Genomic DNA, 19092 nt, shown 5'->3' on the forward strand with positions numbered 1-19092 from the left:
CACAATCTGTAAGAAGCACTTGCGGTCTTCATCGCGATCAACCGGCTGTCAGGTACAGTTCGTGGGATCATTTAACGATTTATTCCGGCTTTTAGCCATCGCTTTAAGTGACTTCTGGACTTGGCGGAGCCGTAAATCATTGTAGATCTCGTAAATCAAAAAATTCTCGCATGAAAAACCAACACCATTAATTTCCGGCCTGTATAGATTACGCGAAGAGCTTCTTCACCCTCTTCACAATACCATTGTTTCCACGATTGGTGCTTCTCTTAGCGCTACCGCCCCTGAAGCTGCGGAACGTTCTCGATATCGTCGTTGTGTCAGCATGCTCATAATTATCTGTAGGCATAACTTGAGAATCCTGTGGTGTCACCAATTCGTAAAGAACCAACTTTTCGCTGTTGTCCAACGGACGTCCAACACCTTCGTAACGAGTTAAATATGGACCAGTGTATTCAGTGCTTATCATTGTAATTTGTATTTTTGTTGTTGTTGTTGTTGTTTTATTTCAAAAGAATTGCAAGAGATCTATTGATTTTACCATGATGAAATTCGTTCACATTATATATGATGGGTTGGTTCTTGTGTCGGATCCCTTCCGATAGCTGTTGTCTTGGAAGTGAGCCAGTAGATCTAAAGCTTCTTTACTAAGAAAAAGCGGCTGACAAATAAGCTTAAACGTTCCGCGATTCCATTCGGTAACCGCTCCTTCTGGTATTAGTTGTTCTTTTTTTTGGAAGCTTTTGAAAATCTATAGAATCGTAATGCGTGCCCCACAAGGTTTCGGACATTTTGAGACTATCATGTATACGTCATTCGCTTGTAACTTTTTCCAGAACTTCTACAAACATAGGTAATTCCACGCTTTTCACACCAAATTTTTTGCGAGAAAAATTAAAACGTAATAAGCCACCGATTGCTTATTACGTTGCTAAACAAAAGCATTATTCTTGACGTAATTGAATTTATCTGCCTTTATCTTCCGGTTAAAGTGTCTGAGTGTCCCAAATAGGGTGGCAACGGCAAGGAACTGATATCTAGATATGCTATGCTGACAGTGTTGTCCAGGGTGTCGCCGATGCTGTCAAACAAATAATATTCATTCGAATACCTAACTAGTAATATCTTTCTAGGACCTAAAATAGCCGCTGAGCATATATGTGGGTCATCTCATAGCGCCGTGTAGATCATGTGCGGCGATACAAATTTGTGAAGCAAAACTCCGAGAGACCCATAAAGGATAATGGGGGTTAGGGATTAAGGAGCACCAGGGATTCCATCCTTTGATCTTCTGCTTTTCCCCCAGCAGGTACCAGAAGGTCTCCAAAGGGTCTCAGGGGTGTCGTATATAAGAGTAAGTTGAGAGATTCGAAACTGGGGGACCATTTGTAGTTTCATCTCTATGTCGTAAGCGATTTCCCAAAGCACCATGCAACAAGACTTCTTGGTAAACTTCCTCATGGGTGGTGTGTCTGCCGCCGTCGCCAAAACATGTGCAGCCCCCATTGAGAGAGTGAAGCTTATGATGCAGAATCAGGGTGAGATGATGAAGCAAGGCGCCTTAGACAGACGTTATGCCGGTATTGCAGAATGCTTCACAAGGACTATAAAGACTGAGGGTCTTCTTTCTCTCTGGAGAGGTAATACTGCCAATGTTTTACGTTATTTCCCTACGCAAGCTTTAAATTTTGCCTTTAAGGATAAGATTAAGGCAATGTTCAATGTCGGTAGAGACCAAGGATATGGACGCTGGTTAAGTGCTAACATTGCATCTGGTGGTGCTGCAGGTGGTCTTTCTTTAGGTTTTGTGTATTCCTTGGATTATGCAAGGACAAGACTGGCAGCCGATGCCTCTCATCACGGTGCAGAACGCCGTTTTAAAGGGCTGGCCGATGTATACAAGCAAACTTATGCCACTGATGGTATCCTTGGTCTTTACAGAGGATTTGCGCCTTCTGTGGTAGGCATCATGGTCTACAGAGGTCTTTACTTTGGTCTCTACGATTCTATAAAACCAGTGCTTCTCACGGGTAAATGGGAGAGATCATTTCCGGCATCCTTCCTTCTGGGGTGGGTGGTCACTACAGCTGCTTCTACTGCGTCTTACCCATTGGACACAGTGAGAAGACGTATGATGATGACCTCAGGTCAACAGATCAAGTACACAGGTGCTTGGCATTGTTTGACTAGTATCTATGAGCAAGAAGGCTTCAGAGCATTCTTCAAAGGATGCGGTGCCAACATAGTAAGAAGCATTGCAGCGGCTGGTGTCATCTCACTGTATGATCAACTCCAGTTGTTAATGTTTGGTAAGACCTTTAAATAAGTAGACGAAGCGATGAGATAGGTAACTATATTTACAATAAATACACATGAACACTCTAAGATTCACCATTGGTAAGGCTTAAAGTAACCATCAAAACTCGATGAGTTCCATTGAAAGATTTCTTTCGCAACCACCGCTTATTATACAGTCTTCATTGGCTCAGTTGCGTTATTTGGTTCTTAGTGAAGGTTTACCGACAGGAAATGACAAGAATATACAGAGGACAAGATGTTATACGTGGTCAGTCTTATCTAGAACTTCGATGGAACGTTGCACACAGATATACATTTCATATGTGCAGCTAGGATCCGCCCCCCAGCCAATTTATCATAAGATCAAGAATGATACCTTTAGAACTTTACAAACAGATCCCAAATTCATAACTACAGTATCTGAAGACGCATTACTGCGATGTCTTTCCAGTTTTGCATGGCAGTGTATTGAATTGAAAAACGTACAAGATCCAAGATTACCTCCTCAATTGAGTACTTATGTGCAGGGAATGAACGTTCTATTAGCACCTTTACTTTACTCATGCCCCTCTGAACCGATGGCATTTCAGCTATTTTCCACGTTATGTTACCAAATAATCCCTACCTATCTGAACAGTAATTTAACAGGTGTTCACAATGGGGCTAAATTGTTGGACATATGTCTGAAGATTATTGATCCAAAATTGAGCAAATTTTTAAGTGATAATTTGCTAACAGCAGAGATCTATGGGATACCTTCCATCTTAACGTTGTGCAGTTGTAATAGGCCATTAGATCAAGTTTGCAAATTGTGGGATTTTATGTTTGCATATGGATTTCACATGAATATTCTTTTCGTCGTGGCTATCTTAGTGACCATTAGACACCAAATTTTAAGATCAGAATCACCAATGAATCTACTGACTAGACAACTACCAGAATTTGACGCTGACGAAATTATCAAACTAGGTGTTGGATTTCTCGCCAAAATTCCGCAAAGTGTTTATTCTTTACTGGTGGAGCATTTAACAAACTTAAACATCAAGATTCCATATAACGATTATTAAAGGAAATTTACATATATTATAAAATGCCCAAAGTCTCAAAATCGGATTCTGCCACGTAGCAGCAAAGTACACTACGTCCATTGAACTTTCTATGCGGTAAGTTTTCCATGGCTGCTTCAGCAGATTCTACATCCTGAAATTTAACGTAAACATTTCCAACGCCTTCTCCAATGCGTTCCAAATTGAGTCTAAAGTCTGCACTTGGCTTTTTCATCCTTACGCTTTCCACCTTGTGCAGCGTAGATTCTAAAGTTGTTTTCACTTCTTGGGCAAATGCTTCTAGTTTCAAATCAAGCGGATCAACAAGGTTCATTAGCAGCAACACTCGTGACGGTACTCTAACTTGATCTGTAGCCAATTTAGGCAATCCTTGGAAAGTCATGTAAGATATATTTTGCTTCATGTGAGATTCATTAGGTTTAAACCATCGTAAACTTCCGTTCGCAGACGGTTCTTCTTCCACTTCAACTAATGCACAACCTGTAAATAATCTTTCTTGGTTCTCTTGAGAAATTGTGAATATGGGCTCCATGAAGACTACTTTGAAACCCTGATCGGTCAATTCTTTTTCTTCACCATGCACCAGGCCTTCTACCGCCAAAATTTCAGGCCCACATAACCTCTCAGAACTATCTACCTGTTGAACGTATTCTTGCGGTCTTTGCCAATCACTACCATCAAAATCTAATTCCTTGGATATAAAAGAACGACAACTGAGTACTATTGTAGTGCAGACAGCGTCATTAAATTCCAATACTAGGTGGGACGGTCCCTGTACTACTTCTTTTACATGATACTCACGATCTATTGCTTGTACAAACCCATTCAAATAAGCTTCGATGCGATTCAAATCCATTGAATCTGTAGTTCCACGTACAATTATTCTACAAGACATTCTGGAAAATATCAAATGGTTACCATCTGCATCCTCGAAAAGAATCCTTGTACGCCGATTATTAGTTCCCCCTTGTGCAATAACTTTCTCCAACTTGTCACGATCTAATTCATGAGGTTTACCAGGTTGTGGGAATAATTTACTTAGTTTTGCTCTTTCAGTTGGCACGCTTTCAAAACCCTTTGGAGTAATATCCCATTTTGTTGGTCTCATCCTCTTTCTTTCACCTAACGGTACCACATGGGCAAGATCCTCCTCTCTAAATTTGCCTACACTTGTATTGGAGGCCGCATTACCTTGGTATCGACTGTACTGTGGCCTAGGAGGGAATCTTTTCTGTTGCTGTTGCGCCTGATACCTTGATCTTGGATTGCTCTGATGTCTCTTGGGATAATTGGGACCGGAGTAGCCATTTTTATAACCCCTACTCCCATCATCTCTATTCCTCTGTCTTTTATTATTATGCATTTCATCACCGGCCAAAGCGGTTCTCTTGTTAGAACTTGGCTCGTTACTCATCGACGCAATAATCTTGGATCTGAGATCTTCTAAGGCGTGTTCATTATCATCATTCCCCATAGTTCAACGGTTGCTAATGTCCACAGATATTCCTACTGCTTGCTGGTGATGATAATATTGCTTACTTATGGGTATTATTTTCTGACGTGACGAAGTTGGAAAAGTTTTGAACAGATCATTAAAACTTAAAGACGTCAGGAATCATCGGAAAGACAGTGGAACTTGTTATTTTGAAGCTTTCACGTTCGTGAAATTGGTGAGATTCAATATGAGGAATAGTATAGTTCTTTTGCTGATTTCCATTTGGTCAATTTGGTGTCATTTTACGCTTGCAGCGGTTGTTGGTGTCGATTATGGCCAGCAATTTATTAAGGCAATGGTGGTTTCACCAAGAGCCCCCATGGAATTGATCTTTACACCAGAAGCAAAGAGGAAAGAAATATCAGGATTAGCTATAAAGAGTTTAGGTGGTGACAAGGGGGAAATTGAAAGAATTTACGGATCCGCCCTAGGTTCCATGGCCACTAGATTCCCTAAGAATACTCTTTTGCACGTCAAATCTCTCCTGGGTAAGACTATTAATGATGAAGGAGAGATTTCTACCTATTTGAATGAGCATCCAGGTATTGATATTGTTCCTAACAAGAGAAATTCGTTGTCATTTGTTGTCGGTGATGAACAATACCCAGTGGAGGAAGTAACAGCTATGAATTTACAAGAGACCATAAACAGGGCCAATTTATTGCTGAGGGAAAAGGATCCTAGTGGTAGTGATTTGGTAGATAAATTGGCTCTTACGGTACCAGAATATTTTGATCAATATCAACGTAGGGCTCTATTAGACTCTGGATCCTTAACTACGGATGCATTGGACACATATTTAGTTCCAGATGGATTATCCGTGGTAATCAATTTCGTATTAAAGAAAAGAGATTTCAAAGGTAAATCTTACTACGTGGTTTACGATATGGGTGGTGGCTCCACAAAAGCTTCGTTGTTCTCCATTGAGCAACCAGAAAATGAAACAGAACCATTAAGGATTGAATTTGGTGGTTATGGGTATGACTCTCAATTGGGTGGTTCCAACTTCACTTTGCAAGTGGCTAGTTTGATTGAAAACAAATTTTTATCCAAACGTAAAGATATTACAGCTGAAAAATTACATCGCAACCCTAAGGCAGTGGCAAAAATTGTACAAGCAGCCGAAAAAGCTAAATTAATCCTGAGTGCCAATTCTGAAGCTTCTATTAGTATTGAATCTGTTTTGGAAGATGTTGATTTTAAGACAAAGATCACTAAGCAAGAATTTGAGGATTCATTGAGTGATAGTGCTTCTGAAATCGTGAAACCAATTAAAGTTGCTTTAGATGGCCAATTCTGGGATGAAAAAATCGATCCTAAACAAGTGTCAGGTATCATTCTAACTGGTGGATCTAGTAGGGTTCCTATCGTACAATACAAATTGGCCGAATATATGGGCGAGAACAAAATACTCAAGAGTGTGAATGCCGATGAAGCAGCTGTAGATGGTGCTACCATTAGAGGTATAAAGCTTTTTGAAGCTTTCAGAACCAAACCATTGAATATTACTGAACGTTCCATTTCTGATTATGCCGTGACTTTGAATCAAAAGGGTGAAAATGTTGTGGTATTCCCCAAAGGTACGGTCTTCCCCACTAAGAGGACTTTGGAACTTGGCAATGCAAAGGATCTTCCAAAAGATTTCGATATTAAATTATGGGAAAATGGATTACCATTTCAATCTGTGAAGACCAAGACATCTGGCGCAGACGATATCTATTCACCCGAAAAATGTCCTAACGGCGTCATCTATAACGCTACCTTCTCAATTTCACAAAACAGATTATTCAATTTGGATAAAGTTGAGGCTATCTGCTTGAAGGATGGGTCCTCTTCCGTAGAAAAACCTCAGAATGAAACTGGTAAGAAGAGTAATTTAGGCTCTTCTAAACGTTCAGTGAAATTGACCATTTCGAGTGAAGGCTCTAATATTAAGGCCATGTCTTCAGATGAGCAGTTGAGACTCAGAGAATATATTAGAATTCTAGATCAAAAAGATGCCGCTAGATTTGAACTTGAAGAAGCAAAGAATTTGTTAGAAGCTCTCCTATATGATGCTAGATCTTATTTGGAATTGGAAGAGGTTGTAGAAAAAGGACCTCAAAGTTACTTGGGCAAATTGTCCGAGGCAGTCACCAAACATTTGTCATGGCTGGAAGATGAGGCTGATGAAACTACTAAATTGGAAGTCATTCAAAGAAGCAGCGAAGTGCAACAGCTAAGAGATAAACTGGAAGCATATTTACAGTCACTTTCTGAGCCCCTAGATTCTAAGCAGTTCCAAAGCATTCTAAACAATGCCACCAAGCTTTTAGAGCAAATTGATTTAACTCAAATAAATCAGCAAGAACAAGTCGCTTCTCTAAAGGATAAATTCGAAGAACTGGGACATAACGTTGAAGAACAGTACGCAAAGATTAAACTGCCACATCATATTGCTGCACCATTGAGCAGTTGGAACGATACCGTTTCTGCATTCAAGGAAGTGATTAAATTAGTTGAATACGCTAAATCTAGTGCCTTTAAAAAGATGGGCAGGGAACAATTATTTGAAATTAAATCAGCCTTTGACATCGCATCCGCTGAACTGGAATCTATAATAGATTATTTTGGTAAGGCTCGTGATTATCGCCTACATGAATTGCAAGCGTGGATACAGAAGGCTGAGAAGACCAAGAAAAGAAAGGAGGAGAGATTGAAAAAGAAGATGGAGGACAAGGAAAAGGAAAAGGAGTCTAAGAGTTCATCAACTGTTTCAGGTAATCCAAGTACCGCTGAAAGCGAATCTTCCACAGTTCCCACTACTACAACAACTGCTTCTGCTTCTGCTTCCACCACGTCCCCACAAAACAAACAAGGGACAAGCTCTTCAACCGCCACGACTCCATTGCACGATGAGTTGTGAATGTTTTTCATGTCATTCCATTTTTTCCTTTTTCATAAACATCTTTAAGTCATGTACACACTGAAATGTAGATACAAGTTAACCGTTATTGGTTCAAAATGTTTTTCATAATTTTATCAATTGCATCATTATCTATATCTGCTTACTGTCTATTCAACGAGATTTTTAAACGTAAAGGGTTCATATGGGTATCCATCACCTTCAAAAAATTTGGACATTGCTTCCACCCAGTGTAAACGTAGAGAGTGCAGCATAGCCGATGTACCTTCCATGAGCACCAGTATGCATACAGTAAGAACGAACCACATGGCGAAAAGGAGAACCACTCTAGTCACAGCAAGCGGCGAGCCGGAGTTTTTAGGTGAGAATGCATTTTTGATGGTCATGTCCCAAAGCACACTTGACAACTGAGCATGTGCCAGTGATAGCGCCCATAGACGTAAGTAGGATGCCGTGTGGGAAATGCAGTTGAGACAGAATTCAATCGTGTGAATTACTTGGTGGATCATAACTTCACCAAAATTGAATTCTTCATTCTCTTCGTGTCCATGGTAGTCCGTGACAATCATCCCATCACCCTCGGTAGCCTGTAGATCTGCAGTCAATTCATCAACTCCTTCACTTCTGTTTACTGATTCGTACCCATTCAAACTAACTCCACTATGTTGCTTCTTCAAAGTAAGTGGTTTGTATAATAACAACCAAGGAATACAAGCGAGAGCTGCAAGCAAGAGGAGAATCTGTAGAACATTTTGACCGGAATAAAGTTGATCATCTATGTGACCAGGTGATAGAAACATGTTTATCAGCATGTTCAATAAACTTGGTGCTGGTTTGTTGTCTTTGATCCAATCCTTTGACCATTTGTAAAGGATGGCCCATGTCAAGTATCCGAAGATAGATTGCATGAATATCAAACCTGGAAGAAAATTACCAATGATATCCACCCTCGACTTTTTGTATCTATAATTGACCAAAGAGAACATGAAAGAATAAGTCATGTGCAGGAACCCCATGATGACAGATAATTTCATTTTGTAGGAGTTGGTATAAATTAATCCGTTGTCTGTACCATGCCAGGCATGGTCCAACCCGAATGGGTACGTACCCGTTTGCTCAGCCACAATGCTCTCACCTTTTTTGAAGTTTGAAGGCCACTTCCAACCTGATTTGAAAATGGTCATTGATTTGGAGAAAATATCGTTGTATAACAAACCAGTGTATACTGAAAAGGCACCCATTAGAGTAATAACGTACCTTCCTGTGAAAACAATATCAAAGATTTCTCCACGTTGCATAGTTTCAAACTTCTTTTCCATCATTAACAAGAAAACTCCAATTAACATCAGTATGAAACCGTGTCCCAAGTCACCGAACATAATGGCAAACATAAAAGGGAAAGTTACAATAGTGGCCAACCCAGGATTCACTTCTTTATAAGTTGCAGTACCATAAGCATCACAAATGGATTGGAATGCTTGTGTAAATTTATTTGTTCTGTGATACGTTGGTGGTGCTCTATTAGTATGTATAACACTTACCACGGTACTATATTCGGAACCTACAGTTTCACTATAGTCCTTCATTGCATCTGAAATAGTTGTAAGTTCTAAAGTTGGTAACCAGCCTTCTGCAACCAACCCATGAGTTTCTTGTTTGAAAAGGTTTAAAGTTGCATAAATGTATTTTTCTCTTTTGACCATTGCATTCCAAACTGGTAATTGATCGGATACCACTAACAGTTCAGCATGTAGAGTGGATTCCGTAGCGTAAGCAATCTGTTGAATTTCTGAGATTCTATCGTTCAATTTTTGGATTTCTCTATGAGTACAATGAGCCAACGATACGACTCTACCATTTAATGAGTCTACCACACGTTGAACTTTCTGTAATAGATACTCACCATGTGTGAAAACGAAAAAACAGTCTTTTTCCACTTTTTCACCATTTTCTAATAGAGGTTCATCAATGGCAAAATTTTGGAAAATAAGATTACCACGTAATAATCGCCAAAGAATTCTATTCAATACTTCTACTTTGTCTCTCCTAATGGAGCCTGCGATCATGAATCTATCGTGGAATCCAATTTCTAGCAAATTTTGATCAGCTTCGAATTCCATCTGGTCGTTCAAGGCTTCCTGTTGTTGTTGCTGTTCATCAGTTGGTTCAGTACCGTCTTCAAAAGAAAAAGTGTCACTTAAAGTTTCACTCAACTCGTCGAGATTCAATCTAAATTCATCTACATCTCTCAATTCCCTCTCTTCACGTCCCATACGTCCAAACAAACCCGGATGGCTCTGTAAGAAACGAGTAACTTCAAATATAACGTATCTCTGCTCCAAGAGACCGTTTAATTTTTCTTTTAAATTTGTAAGAGAATCATCTAACCTTTTCACACGTCCTTCGAATTCATGAATTTCACCCATTGCAGCATTGATAATATCGTGAGAATGGGTTTGCATTTCGGAAACCAATTGAGTCACACTGGGACGTTGAATATCATTGCCCTGTTCATCTGTATGTAAAATATATTTCCAGGTAGCTTCTGCATGTTTGTCACTAACTTCTTGCATGTAAAGGACCAATCTTTCTACTTCATCCAGTTTTCTAATTTGACCCACATATCCTCTTTGGAATGCAGTTAAGTCCTTATTAAGGTCTCGAAACATCAAGGTGCCCAGATTACCTAAGAGACACGCAATCTCTCTGGAAATCTCCAGTGGAATGTACAGCTGCACATATGTCATATCCGCAGAGCCTATATCACCTCCTGTTAGTATTCAATTCATAATTTCTCATTTCTAACATAGTGTTCTCAACATACGGAATATAGCCTCTTCTCTAACCATTTTCAATGTTTACAAGGACTACTCTAGCAAATACGTAGCACAATTTCAATTTGCAATCCTTTTCCAAAGGCTTGAAGAGTCTAATTAGTCCCAAATGGCCTTTGAAAGTCTGATTTGATAATGTATTGTATTTTGTAGTTCTTTGATTACTTTCGCTCCTACATGTCGTTAATCGCGAGGCCATCAAAAAAGGTCCTTAAGTAAACTGATGATTACAAAGAACTCTTCCAATCAAAACTAAGTAGGATAGCTTCAAAAGGAAACACTTCCACGTTATTTAGAGGTGAAATTTGGAGAGTACGATTGTGAATTTGTTAGGATAGCATTTTTTTCGTCTCCAATATGACTCTTGAGACTCCAACGAGTAATGTTTTCCAGTCGCCCAAGGCTGTTGATTCTAAGAAGACAACCCATAAGACATCGACGGTGGAACCTCTTGTGAGTTTTATTTTTCCGGATGTTAGAGCATTACATGAGATACGATTAGAATCTTTTGTCGAGCTGCAGTATAAGGAGATTACCGTGCATGGATTTGAAATATACGTTGTGGAACAATGGGCAGCTGAGAGGAAACTCTCTACAGTGATTACTTCATATACGGGTAATTCACAGGATACAATTCATGCAGTACAAGTGGTATTGCCCAAGGATCCCGAAAAATGGCCGGGAAGGTTTAAAGAATACTACGAGGATCTATCTATTTTCGCCAAGGCCAGAGTTATGCCCAAGGGTTCAATTTTCATTACTAATTTGGCCACCGTTCCATCTACTTTAAACCTATTGCATGTAGAATGTGGTGATGTGAGAGCAATTTGGAAAGATTTTGAAGTTAATTTTGACTTAAAGAGACTGCGATGTGGTGGTAGGTCTGCCTTACTCCTTGGCGGGACTTCCACAGCGGCTGAAGATAAATTTGGGCAACTGTACAAAATTTCAATTGATTTCGGTGAACGTAAGGTTTTGTTAAAAGAACTGGAACAATGTGAACATTTCCCACACTTACAAAGGAATTATCACCCTGTTATTGAATTAGTTACCATGATCCAGGTCTGTTTGAGCTATTTCAACCTTTATCATTCTGCAAAAGATGGATTACTTTGTGATAAGACTGAAGCTGCAGTGGCAAATTTCTGGTCAAAGTTAGCTAAATATTATTTTGGCATTGAGAGACCAAAAAATGAAGGTATTTCGGGACCTGCCACAGTTGCAGCACTAATAAGTTTAGTCTTGAGTTGCTATTACAAGTTACAAGTGGAAGATTGCATATCTTCCAAAGATCCATTTGAGGAAGAAGAGTTTTTTGCCGGTATCTACAGTTTCCAGAAAAAACATGGAATCACCAGGGGTACAAATCCTGTTTATTTGGATGATTTGACTTTGCAAAGATTATTTGAAGTGTCTGCAAAGACTTCGAGTTCAGATATATTCAAATTTAAAAAAGTGGTTAAATCAACGGTATCTGATATTACTGGTAAGGGTAATCCGATGCATCTTTGTAATGAAATATTGACGACAGATTTAGATGTAATGGTTAAAAATATCCATAGTGGATCTATTGGTCTTCTTTGGAGGGGTAAAGGAAGATTACGCAGGAATTTTTATAAAGGTTATGACAACTTTTGTGAAATTAAATTCTCTAGAGGTGATCCCGAATTACTCTTAGAAAAACAGGCAAATGAAATGCAAGGCGATGGTTCTGAGTCCCAGGAATCAACATCTTCAGCTGATCAGGAGAAAAATGTTTTTGATAATAATTTGGTTAGATATAGCACTTCAAGTTCATCGGTATCGGCATCATCAATGTTTTGTAATTACGACAAGACGACTTATGCGACCAATTTTGGCTTGAATAAACTTTATCATGGCGAATATTTTAGAAGGAATTCGATGCCGTTTCTGTCGGATGGTACTCACGATCCAATGTTGGAAACAAAAAAAAATGATGATACGGTGAAGGGACTGCATAGATCCAATTCGTTATCACAGGTACAGGACGTAGTTGAGCCATGGAGTTTACCATTTGATCCTTCCGTGGTAAGAATGGCAAGAGATTTATTGAAAATCAATAACTTAATACAGGTTCAAGAGAGGGAAGAAAAGGAGAAACAAACTTACATGCGTGAAAATGAGGTATGTCATGCTGGTCATGGTGAATCCTTTGACACTGATTTCGATCATGTATTAAGTGGTTTACAAGGTTGTCATCAGGTTTACAATCATAAAGTCAAGAAATTAGAGGAAAATAATAAGGAAGTGGAAAAAAAACAGTTGTTACTATTTGGAGAGATGAGGGCATTGAGTTCACTGACATCAAAATTTAAATATGATATGGGTATTTTGGATATGAGAATGAGAGATGTTGAGGAAAGTATATCACAGTTTGATAAGAAATTAGCTGCGGTACAAAAATTGCTTGTCGATCAAGGATTAGGTAAAGCTTTGGGTACAGAACTCTTAGTGGACAAGGAACAATTAGAAAGCTGCTTAAAAGATTTCTTAGAAGCTGAAAATACCAAATATGAGGGTCTTTGCTGCAGAATGTGCAGTAAAAAATACTTCAAGCAAATTCACAATGATTTGAAGGCATGGACTTCATGGGCTTTTAATAAATTCTTCAATAAAGATACCAAATTGACCGAAAATGAGGAAATTATGTAGAATTTTGATTTTTGTATCATATGGGTAAGTCAATAGATATATTATACCGGTTTTCCAACATTTTTAATTTAGATTGAAATTTAATGAAGTCCTTCGAATTTTTCGGTACTAAATTCCAATCTATCTCTTGCACCAAGTGTTTGAACTCTTGAATAACCAACTCGGATTTCCCTTTACTGACGTTAATTTCATTTCGCAGCACCTGACAGCTCATATCCAGCCTTTGACCATTCACCGTAAATTTCTCATCTATGAAATTCGTTACATCTTTCGAAGCTGCTAGTTTCCTTTCGATGACAAAATTCCTAATTGAGCTTAGGTGTTCGTTGATTTCATTGATAAGTAACCAAACTTTATTGTTCATATACTCCTGTAACTCAATCTGCTTTACTAATTCATAATTCTGCATAATCAATTGATCCTCTTCCGTAGGGGTCGATATTTTATCGAACAATTCTTTCTTTCTGGGTGAAACATTACCACTTAATTGTTCATAATTAACGTATGACTGCTTAGCCAATCTTTTAAACAGATGTTCTACTTTATCCCTTTCTTGACGATTAGCTCGGCATTCAGCACTCAATATCTTAGTCAGTTGTAGAATGTATTCGAAATTATCACTACTGGAACCATCCATAGTGAGCAGAATAAGGTTTACAAAACACTAGCAGCCTTCTTCAATAGAATTCGCCAATATTACCCAAGCGTCGTTGTAGTACGATAGTACGCAGAACCTTTACCGACCTTGATCTTTTGATTAGTAGTGTATCGTTAGGAAAATAACACATGCTGATACTTTTCCATTATATCGTATTGTTAATTCATCCTAAACATAGATGGACAGTGAAGCGGTGGCTCAATGGTAGAGCTTTCGACTCCAGTTAGATCCTGGAAATTTCCGGAATTGGCAATCGAAGGGTTGCAGGTTCAATTCCTGTCCGTTTCATTCAAATTAATTTTTTTTTTGTAGATCCCCATGATAATAAAAGTACAGGAGGGAAGAACTCCCATATTTGAATAGCTCTCTATATCAATCACATTTAGACCTACCTTTTAAAATCAATTAAATCAAATTATTTACATAATCTACAAACCCTTTCTCCTATTAACTTATTCCAAATGAAAAAAATCGTGGAAATATTTGGAACAAGGAATTGTAGCTCCCATCCTTGCACAGAGTAGGAAGATTCCACTGAATTTTCTATGCAATGAATAAGTTTCCTCGGGTGGTGGGCACAACCTTTCATCTAACATTAATCCAATATTAGCTCTTATTCTATCGGAGACTGTCTGATCTCTAAAACTAAAGGGTTTGTCAATTGGCCCGGAAAATGGCTCACCCAAGGTAATAACACTGCGTACATGTGCATCCACCATCGCTTGTGATTCGAGACCATTCAAATATCCTAAATCTTGTGATAATTTACGCACCATTTCATGATCCCCTAGGGTAGCATAAGTCAGTAACTTTCTGTAATCACTAATAAATTCATCTGGGAAAACCCTAGAGGCACCAAAATCTAGTAGTTCAATCTTGTGAGTCTTGTGGTTGTAAAGAAAATTGGCCCAGTTTGGGTCCGTTTGCATACAATGAAATACCGCAATTTCTTGCAAGCATAACTTCATGATATTGCCAGCAATGTAATCCTTTAAGTGTTGAGGTGTTGATGGTGCTAACTTCATTATTTCTATACCCTCCATGCGACTCATGGTAATAACATTGCTAGTGGTTAAATCTGGGTACACGTGAGGAACTTCAAAAACAGGGTCATCCTCTAGTAATTTTTCAAATTGCTGTAAACATTGGGCCTCTCTCACATAATCACATTCCCATTTTAATTCTTTTCTAGCGTTGTCGATAGTTTTATCTAGAAATAACCCCTTTGGTAATAATCTAGAGGCCCCCAACACCATCATGATATTGTTTAAATCTGAATCAATAGAATCCTTGACACCCGGGTATTGAATCTTGACGACAACTTTATCACCATTTGGTAGAACTGCATTATGTACCTGACCAATACTAGCAGCTGCAATGGGGATTCTGTCAAATTTAGCAAAGTTAGATTTCCAATTATCACCAAATTCAGCTTTTAGCACTTTATCCAATTGTCTCTGGGGCATGTAATGAGCACTATTCTGTACACGAGATAGAATTTCGTAAAGGTCTCTGGGCAACACTTTATCGTCTTGGAATGACAGAATTTGACCAACTTTTAGAGCAGCACCTCTCATTTGTGAAAATGTCTTCGTTATACGTTCCACATTGGAATCCGATAAAATCAGTTGTTTCCAAGTTGGAGTTCTCCCTTTGGCGACTTCTGTTATACCTTCAGTGGCAGCATGAATACCAACACCCGCTGCTAACGAACCGTAGTGGAAAAGACGTGCTAATCGAGATGACGGCACTTCCGAGCTTTGTAATTCCCGTTGTGGTCTTTGAGATTCCTGCTGTTGTAATAGACGGCTCTACTCAATTGTTAGTCACATAATTCCTGTACAACCTATTAATCATAATCACAGCCATGTAGTTTTATTACATACTTCTTCTTCAGGTGGTACTTTGGTGGAAGTACTGTACTCCCTTGTACCCTTAGTGGTAGGCCCCACCTTCTTTCTAGATTTCTTTAGATGAGGTTTTCCACTATGTAAATTCCTCGTGTCTTCTGCCAGTTTCTTAGCTTCCTCCCATTTAGGATCATAAAACCACTGGTATTCGTTCAGAATAGGTCTAGTAAGAGTTGAAGTATTAATCCATGAACCCAATGATTCTTTACCAATATCCCATGAGCCACTCAATACACTTCTCGCTGATGAACCAAGGCAGTATATGTGGTAAAGGGTTCTTCTGGTGCTCATTCTTCCAATACGAATTCAAGATCCAATTCAATTTTCTCTTGATTGAATGACGATGGAGGACCTGTATATATTTCGTTCCGTTAGTAGTCGTGGTTTGTCGTAAATGTTCGCCAACTTCTCACCTTTATAGGCGTCGTTAACAGGAAAAGTGAAAGAAACCGTAGAAACCATACAGAAAGAAAGAGATGACACAGGCTTGTTAATAAGATGCCAATTGACATCTAAATCAATTCTAGTGGATCATTGATAGGACACTATGCTTGGTTATCCACAATATTGCTTTTCCACGTGACCTCGGAATAGTTGAAAATTTTCAATGCGATGAGATGAGATGAGCTACTACTACAACTACTACTACCACTCATTCTGTTACTTATTATCGATATATCGAGAGATATAAGTGATCACAGTCTTGGATTGATAGAATATGGGTACTAAAAGAAGACTATCTGAAAAGGCAGAACACGTAAGTGCGTTAGAGAGCTCTGTGCCTGAAAGAGCAGCAGAGATTGCAGAGGAATTAAATAAAAAGCATCCACACCAAACAGAGGAGAAACTTGTGCATCATGATCTCGGTGAGTTTAATTCTATGGTACGTCATCATACAAATGCTTCACAAGCACAAAAGCTAGAAGACGGCAAAGTTAATCCCTTCACTGGTAGACCGTTCACTGCCAAGTATGTGGATATCTTGAAGATTAGACGTGAATTACCAGTACATGCACAGAGAGATGAATTTTTGAAAATATATCAAGAGAACCAAATTATGGTTTTCGTTGGTGAGACAGGTTCTGGTAAGACTACACAGATCCCACAATTTGTGCTTTTCGATGAGATGCCACACTTACAGAATACACAAGTTGCATGTACACAACCACGTCGTGTTGCTGCCATGTCGGTGGCTCAAAGAGTAGCAGAAGAATTAGATGTTAACTTGGGTGAAGAAGTTGGTTATTCCATCAGATTTGAAAATAAAGTTTCCAATAAGACTATCCTTAAATATATGACCGATGGTATGCTTTTAAGAGAAGCTATGGAGGATCATGACTTGAAACGTTATTCATGTATCATATTGGATGAAGCCCATGAACGTACTTTGGCAACAGATATTTTGATGGGTCTGCTGAAGCAAGTTGTGGTGAGAAGACCAGATCTTAAGTTAATCGTCATGTCTGCCACTTTAGATGCTAAGAAGTTTCAATCATATTTCCACAGTGCACCACTACTTGCGGTCCCAGGTAGAACTTTCCCTGTGGAATTGTACTATACACCAGAATTTCAGAGGGACTATCTGGATTCTGCCATTCGTACCGTCTTACAAATCCATGCTACTGAAGGAGCAGGTGATGTCCTATTGTTTTTAACAGGTGAAGACGAGATCGAAGATGCCGTAAGGAAAATTCAACTAGAAGGTGATCAATTGGTTAGAGAAGAAGGTTGTGGACCTTTAACCGTTTACCCCTTGTACGGTTCACTGCCACCACATATGCAACAACGTATCTTTGAACCTGCACCAGAATCGCATAACGGTAGACCAGGTAGAAAAGTTGTGATTTCCACCAACATTGCAGAAACTTCTTTGACCATTGATGGTATTGTTTACGTGGTAGATCCAGGTTTCTCAAAGCAAAAAGTTTACAACCCAAGAATTCGTGTGGAATCTTTGTTGGTGTCACCGATCTCAAAGGCTTCTGCTCAACAGAGAGCTGGTCGTGCTGGTCGTACGAGACCGGGAAAATGCTTTAGATTATACACAGAGGATGCGTTTAAGAAAGAATTGATCGAACAGAGTTATCCAGAAATCTTACGTTCAAATTTGTCCTCAACGGTTTTGGAATTGAAGAAATTGGGTATTGATGATTTAGTGCACTTTGATTTCATGGATCCACCAGCTCCTGAAACTATGATGAGAGCATTGGAAGAATTGAACTATCTAGCATGTCTAAACGATGATGGTGATTTAACACCATTGGGCCGTTTAGCTTCACAGTTCCCATTAGATCCTATGCTTGCCGTTATGCTAATTGGATCATTTGAATTTCATTGTTCACAAGATATCTTGATCATCGTGGCCATGCTTTCAGTCCCAAGTGTCTTTATTCGTCCAACAAAGGATAAGAAACGTGCTGATGAAGCTAAGAACCAATTTGCTCACCCAGACGGTGATCATATAACACTTTTGAACGTCTATTACGCTTTCAAATCTGATGAAGTTTACGAATATGGTGTCCAAAAATGGTGTAGGGATAATTATTTGAATTACAGATCTCTGGCTGCTGCTGATAACATTAGAGTGCAGCTGGAAAGAATCATGGTTCGTTACAATCTTGAATTAAACACTACGGATTATGAATCCCCCAAGTACTTCGATAACATTAGAAAGGCGCTTGCATCAGGATTCTTTATGCAGGTTGCAAAGAAGCGTTCTGGTGGTAAAGGTTACATTACCGTTAAGGATAACCAAGATGTTCTAGTGCATCCAAGTACAGTATTGGGACACGATGCCGAATGGGTTGTCTATAACGAATTCGTCTTAACTACAAAGAATTATATCAGGACCGTCACTTCGGTGAGACCAGAATGGTTAATTGAACTAGCACCTGCTTATTACGATATTCATAGTTTCCAAAAGGGAGATGTGAGGTATTCAATTGAAAGAGTCAAGGAAAGAATGGAACAGATGCAAGAATTGCACAACGATAAACACAAGAAGAAGGGAAAGAAAGAAGGAAAGGAGAAACACAAGCATACTTAGACATGTGTACTCAGTTGAAATAATAGAAATTGTATAATAATAACTGAACTGGTTATAAAATCACTTTTTGGCTTGAGCGCTGAGTCTTGTGACTCCGAAGTCCTTGTTTGTCATAGTGCGGCTGTACTTAATCGCCCATATGGGGAAGGGGGGATGAACTTCACCACACATTAATTGCAATACTAGTGTGGTCAACTCAGAGAAGG

At 39.0% G+C, this 19092-nt stretch overlaps 10 protein-coding genes and 1 non-coding gene across 11 annotated transcripts; 6 read left to right on the plus strand and 5 right to left on the minus strand.

The window, feature by feature from the left end:
* Positions 1-208: 208 nt before the first annotated feature.
* Positions 209-469, minus strand: ZYRO0E01386g (uncharacterized protein; the record flags this gene model as incomplete). The annotated part of the gene is made up of 1 exon (XM_002498962.1): positions 209-469. One exon carries the CDS (start codon positions 467-469, stop codon positions 209-211), a length of 261 nt encoding a protein of 86 aa, XP_002499007.1.
* Positions 470-1429: 960 nt separating this feature from the next.
* AAC1 (ADP/ATP carrier protein AAC1) lies at positions 1430-2326 on the plus strand (the record flags this gene model as incomplete). The annotated part of the gene is made up of 1 exon (XM_002498963.1): positions 1430-2326. One exon carries the CDS (start codon positions 1430-1432, stop codon positions 2324-2326), a length of 897 nt encoding a protein of 298 aa, XP_002499008.1.
* A 100-nt stretch (positions 2327-2426) lies between these two features.
* Positions 2427-3365, plus strand: BUB2 (Bub2p; the record flags this gene model as incomplete). The annotated part of the gene is made up of 1 exon (XM_002498964.1): positions 2427-3365. The coding sequence occupies one exon, from the start codon at positions 2427-2429 to the stop codon at positions 3363-3365; it is 939 nt and encodes a 312-aa protein (XP_002499009.1).
* Positions 3366-3381: 16 nt separating this feature from the next.
* On the minus strand, positions 3382-4839 carry MUD2 (Mud2p; the record flags this gene model as incomplete). The annotated part of the gene is made up of 1 exon (XM_002498965.1): positions 3382-4839. One exon carries the CDS (start codon positions 4837-4839, stop codon positions 3382-3384), a length of 1458 nt encoding a protein of 485 aa, XP_002499010.1.
* A 208-nt stretch (positions 4840-5047) lies between these two features.
* On the plus strand, positions 5048-7765 carry LHS1 (Hsp70 family chaperone LHS1; the record flags this gene model as incomplete). Its single annotated transcript, XM_002498966.1, has 1 exon — positions 5048-7765. One exon carries the CDS (start codon positions 5048-5050, stop codon positions 7763-7765), a length of 2718 nt encoding a protein of 905 aa, XP_002499011.1.
* Positions 7766-7914: 149 nt separating this feature from the next.
* On the minus strand, positions 7915-10614 carry STV1 (H(+)-transporting V0 sector ATPase subunit a; the record flags this gene model as incomplete). The annotated part of the gene is made up of 2 exons (XM_002498967.1): positions 7915-10523; positions 10590-10614. 2 exons carry the CDS (start codon positions 10612-10614, stop codon positions 7915-7917), a joined length of 2634 nt encoding a protein of 877 aa, XP_002499012.1.
* Positions 10615-10956: 342 nt separating this feature from the next.
* Positions 10957-13272, plus strand: ZYRO0E01518g (uncharacterized protein; the record flags this gene model as incomplete). The annotated part of the gene is made up of 1 exon (XM_002498968.1): positions 10957-13272. The coding sequence occupies one exon, from the start codon at positions 10957-10959 to the stop codon at positions 13270-13272; it is 2316 nt and encodes a 771-aa protein (XP_002499013.1).
* A 16-nt stretch (positions 13273-13288) lies between these two features.
* Positions 13289-13909, minus strand: FAR3 (Far3p; the record flags this gene model as incomplete). The annotated part of the gene is made up of 1 exon (XM_002498969.1): positions 13289-13909. One exon carries the CDS (start codon positions 13907-13909, stop codon positions 13289-13291), a length of 621 nt encoding a protein of 206 aa, XP_002499014.1.
* Positions 13910-14117: 208 nt separating this feature from the next.
* ZYRO0E01562r lies at positions 14118-14218 on the plus strand. The gene is made up of 2 exons: positions 14118-14153; positions 14183-14218. It is a non-coding gene; the product is annotated as a tRNA-Trp (tRNA).
* Positions 14219-14382: 164 nt separating this feature from the next.
* On the minus strand, positions 14383-16131 carry COQ8 (protein kinase COQ8; the record flags this gene model as incomplete). Its single annotated transcript, XM_002498970.1, has 2 exons — positions 14383-15720; positions 15817-16131. The coding sequence occupies 2 exons, from the start codon at positions 16129-16131 to the stop codon at positions 14383-14385; spliced, it is 1653 nt and encodes a 550-aa protein (XP_002499015.1).
* A 427-nt stretch (positions 16132-16558) lies between these two features.
* On the plus strand, positions 16559-18886 carry PRP43 (DEAH-box ATP-dependent RNA helicase PRP43; the record flags this gene model as incomplete). Its single annotated transcript, XM_002498971.1, has 1 exon — positions 16559-18886. One exon carries the CDS (start codon positions 16559-16561, stop codon positions 18884-18886), a length of 2328 nt encoding a protein of 775 aa, XP_002499016.1.
* Positions 18887-19092: the final 206 nt, after the last annotated feature.

Source organism: Zygosaccharomyces rouxii, assembly GCF_000026365.1.
Source record: "Zygosaccharomyces rouxii strain CBS732 chromosome E complete sequence".
NCBI classification, from domain to species: Eukaryota; Fungi; Ascomycota; class Saccharomycetes; order Saccharomycetales; family Saccharomycetaceae; genus Zygosaccharomyces; species Zygosaccharomyces rouxii.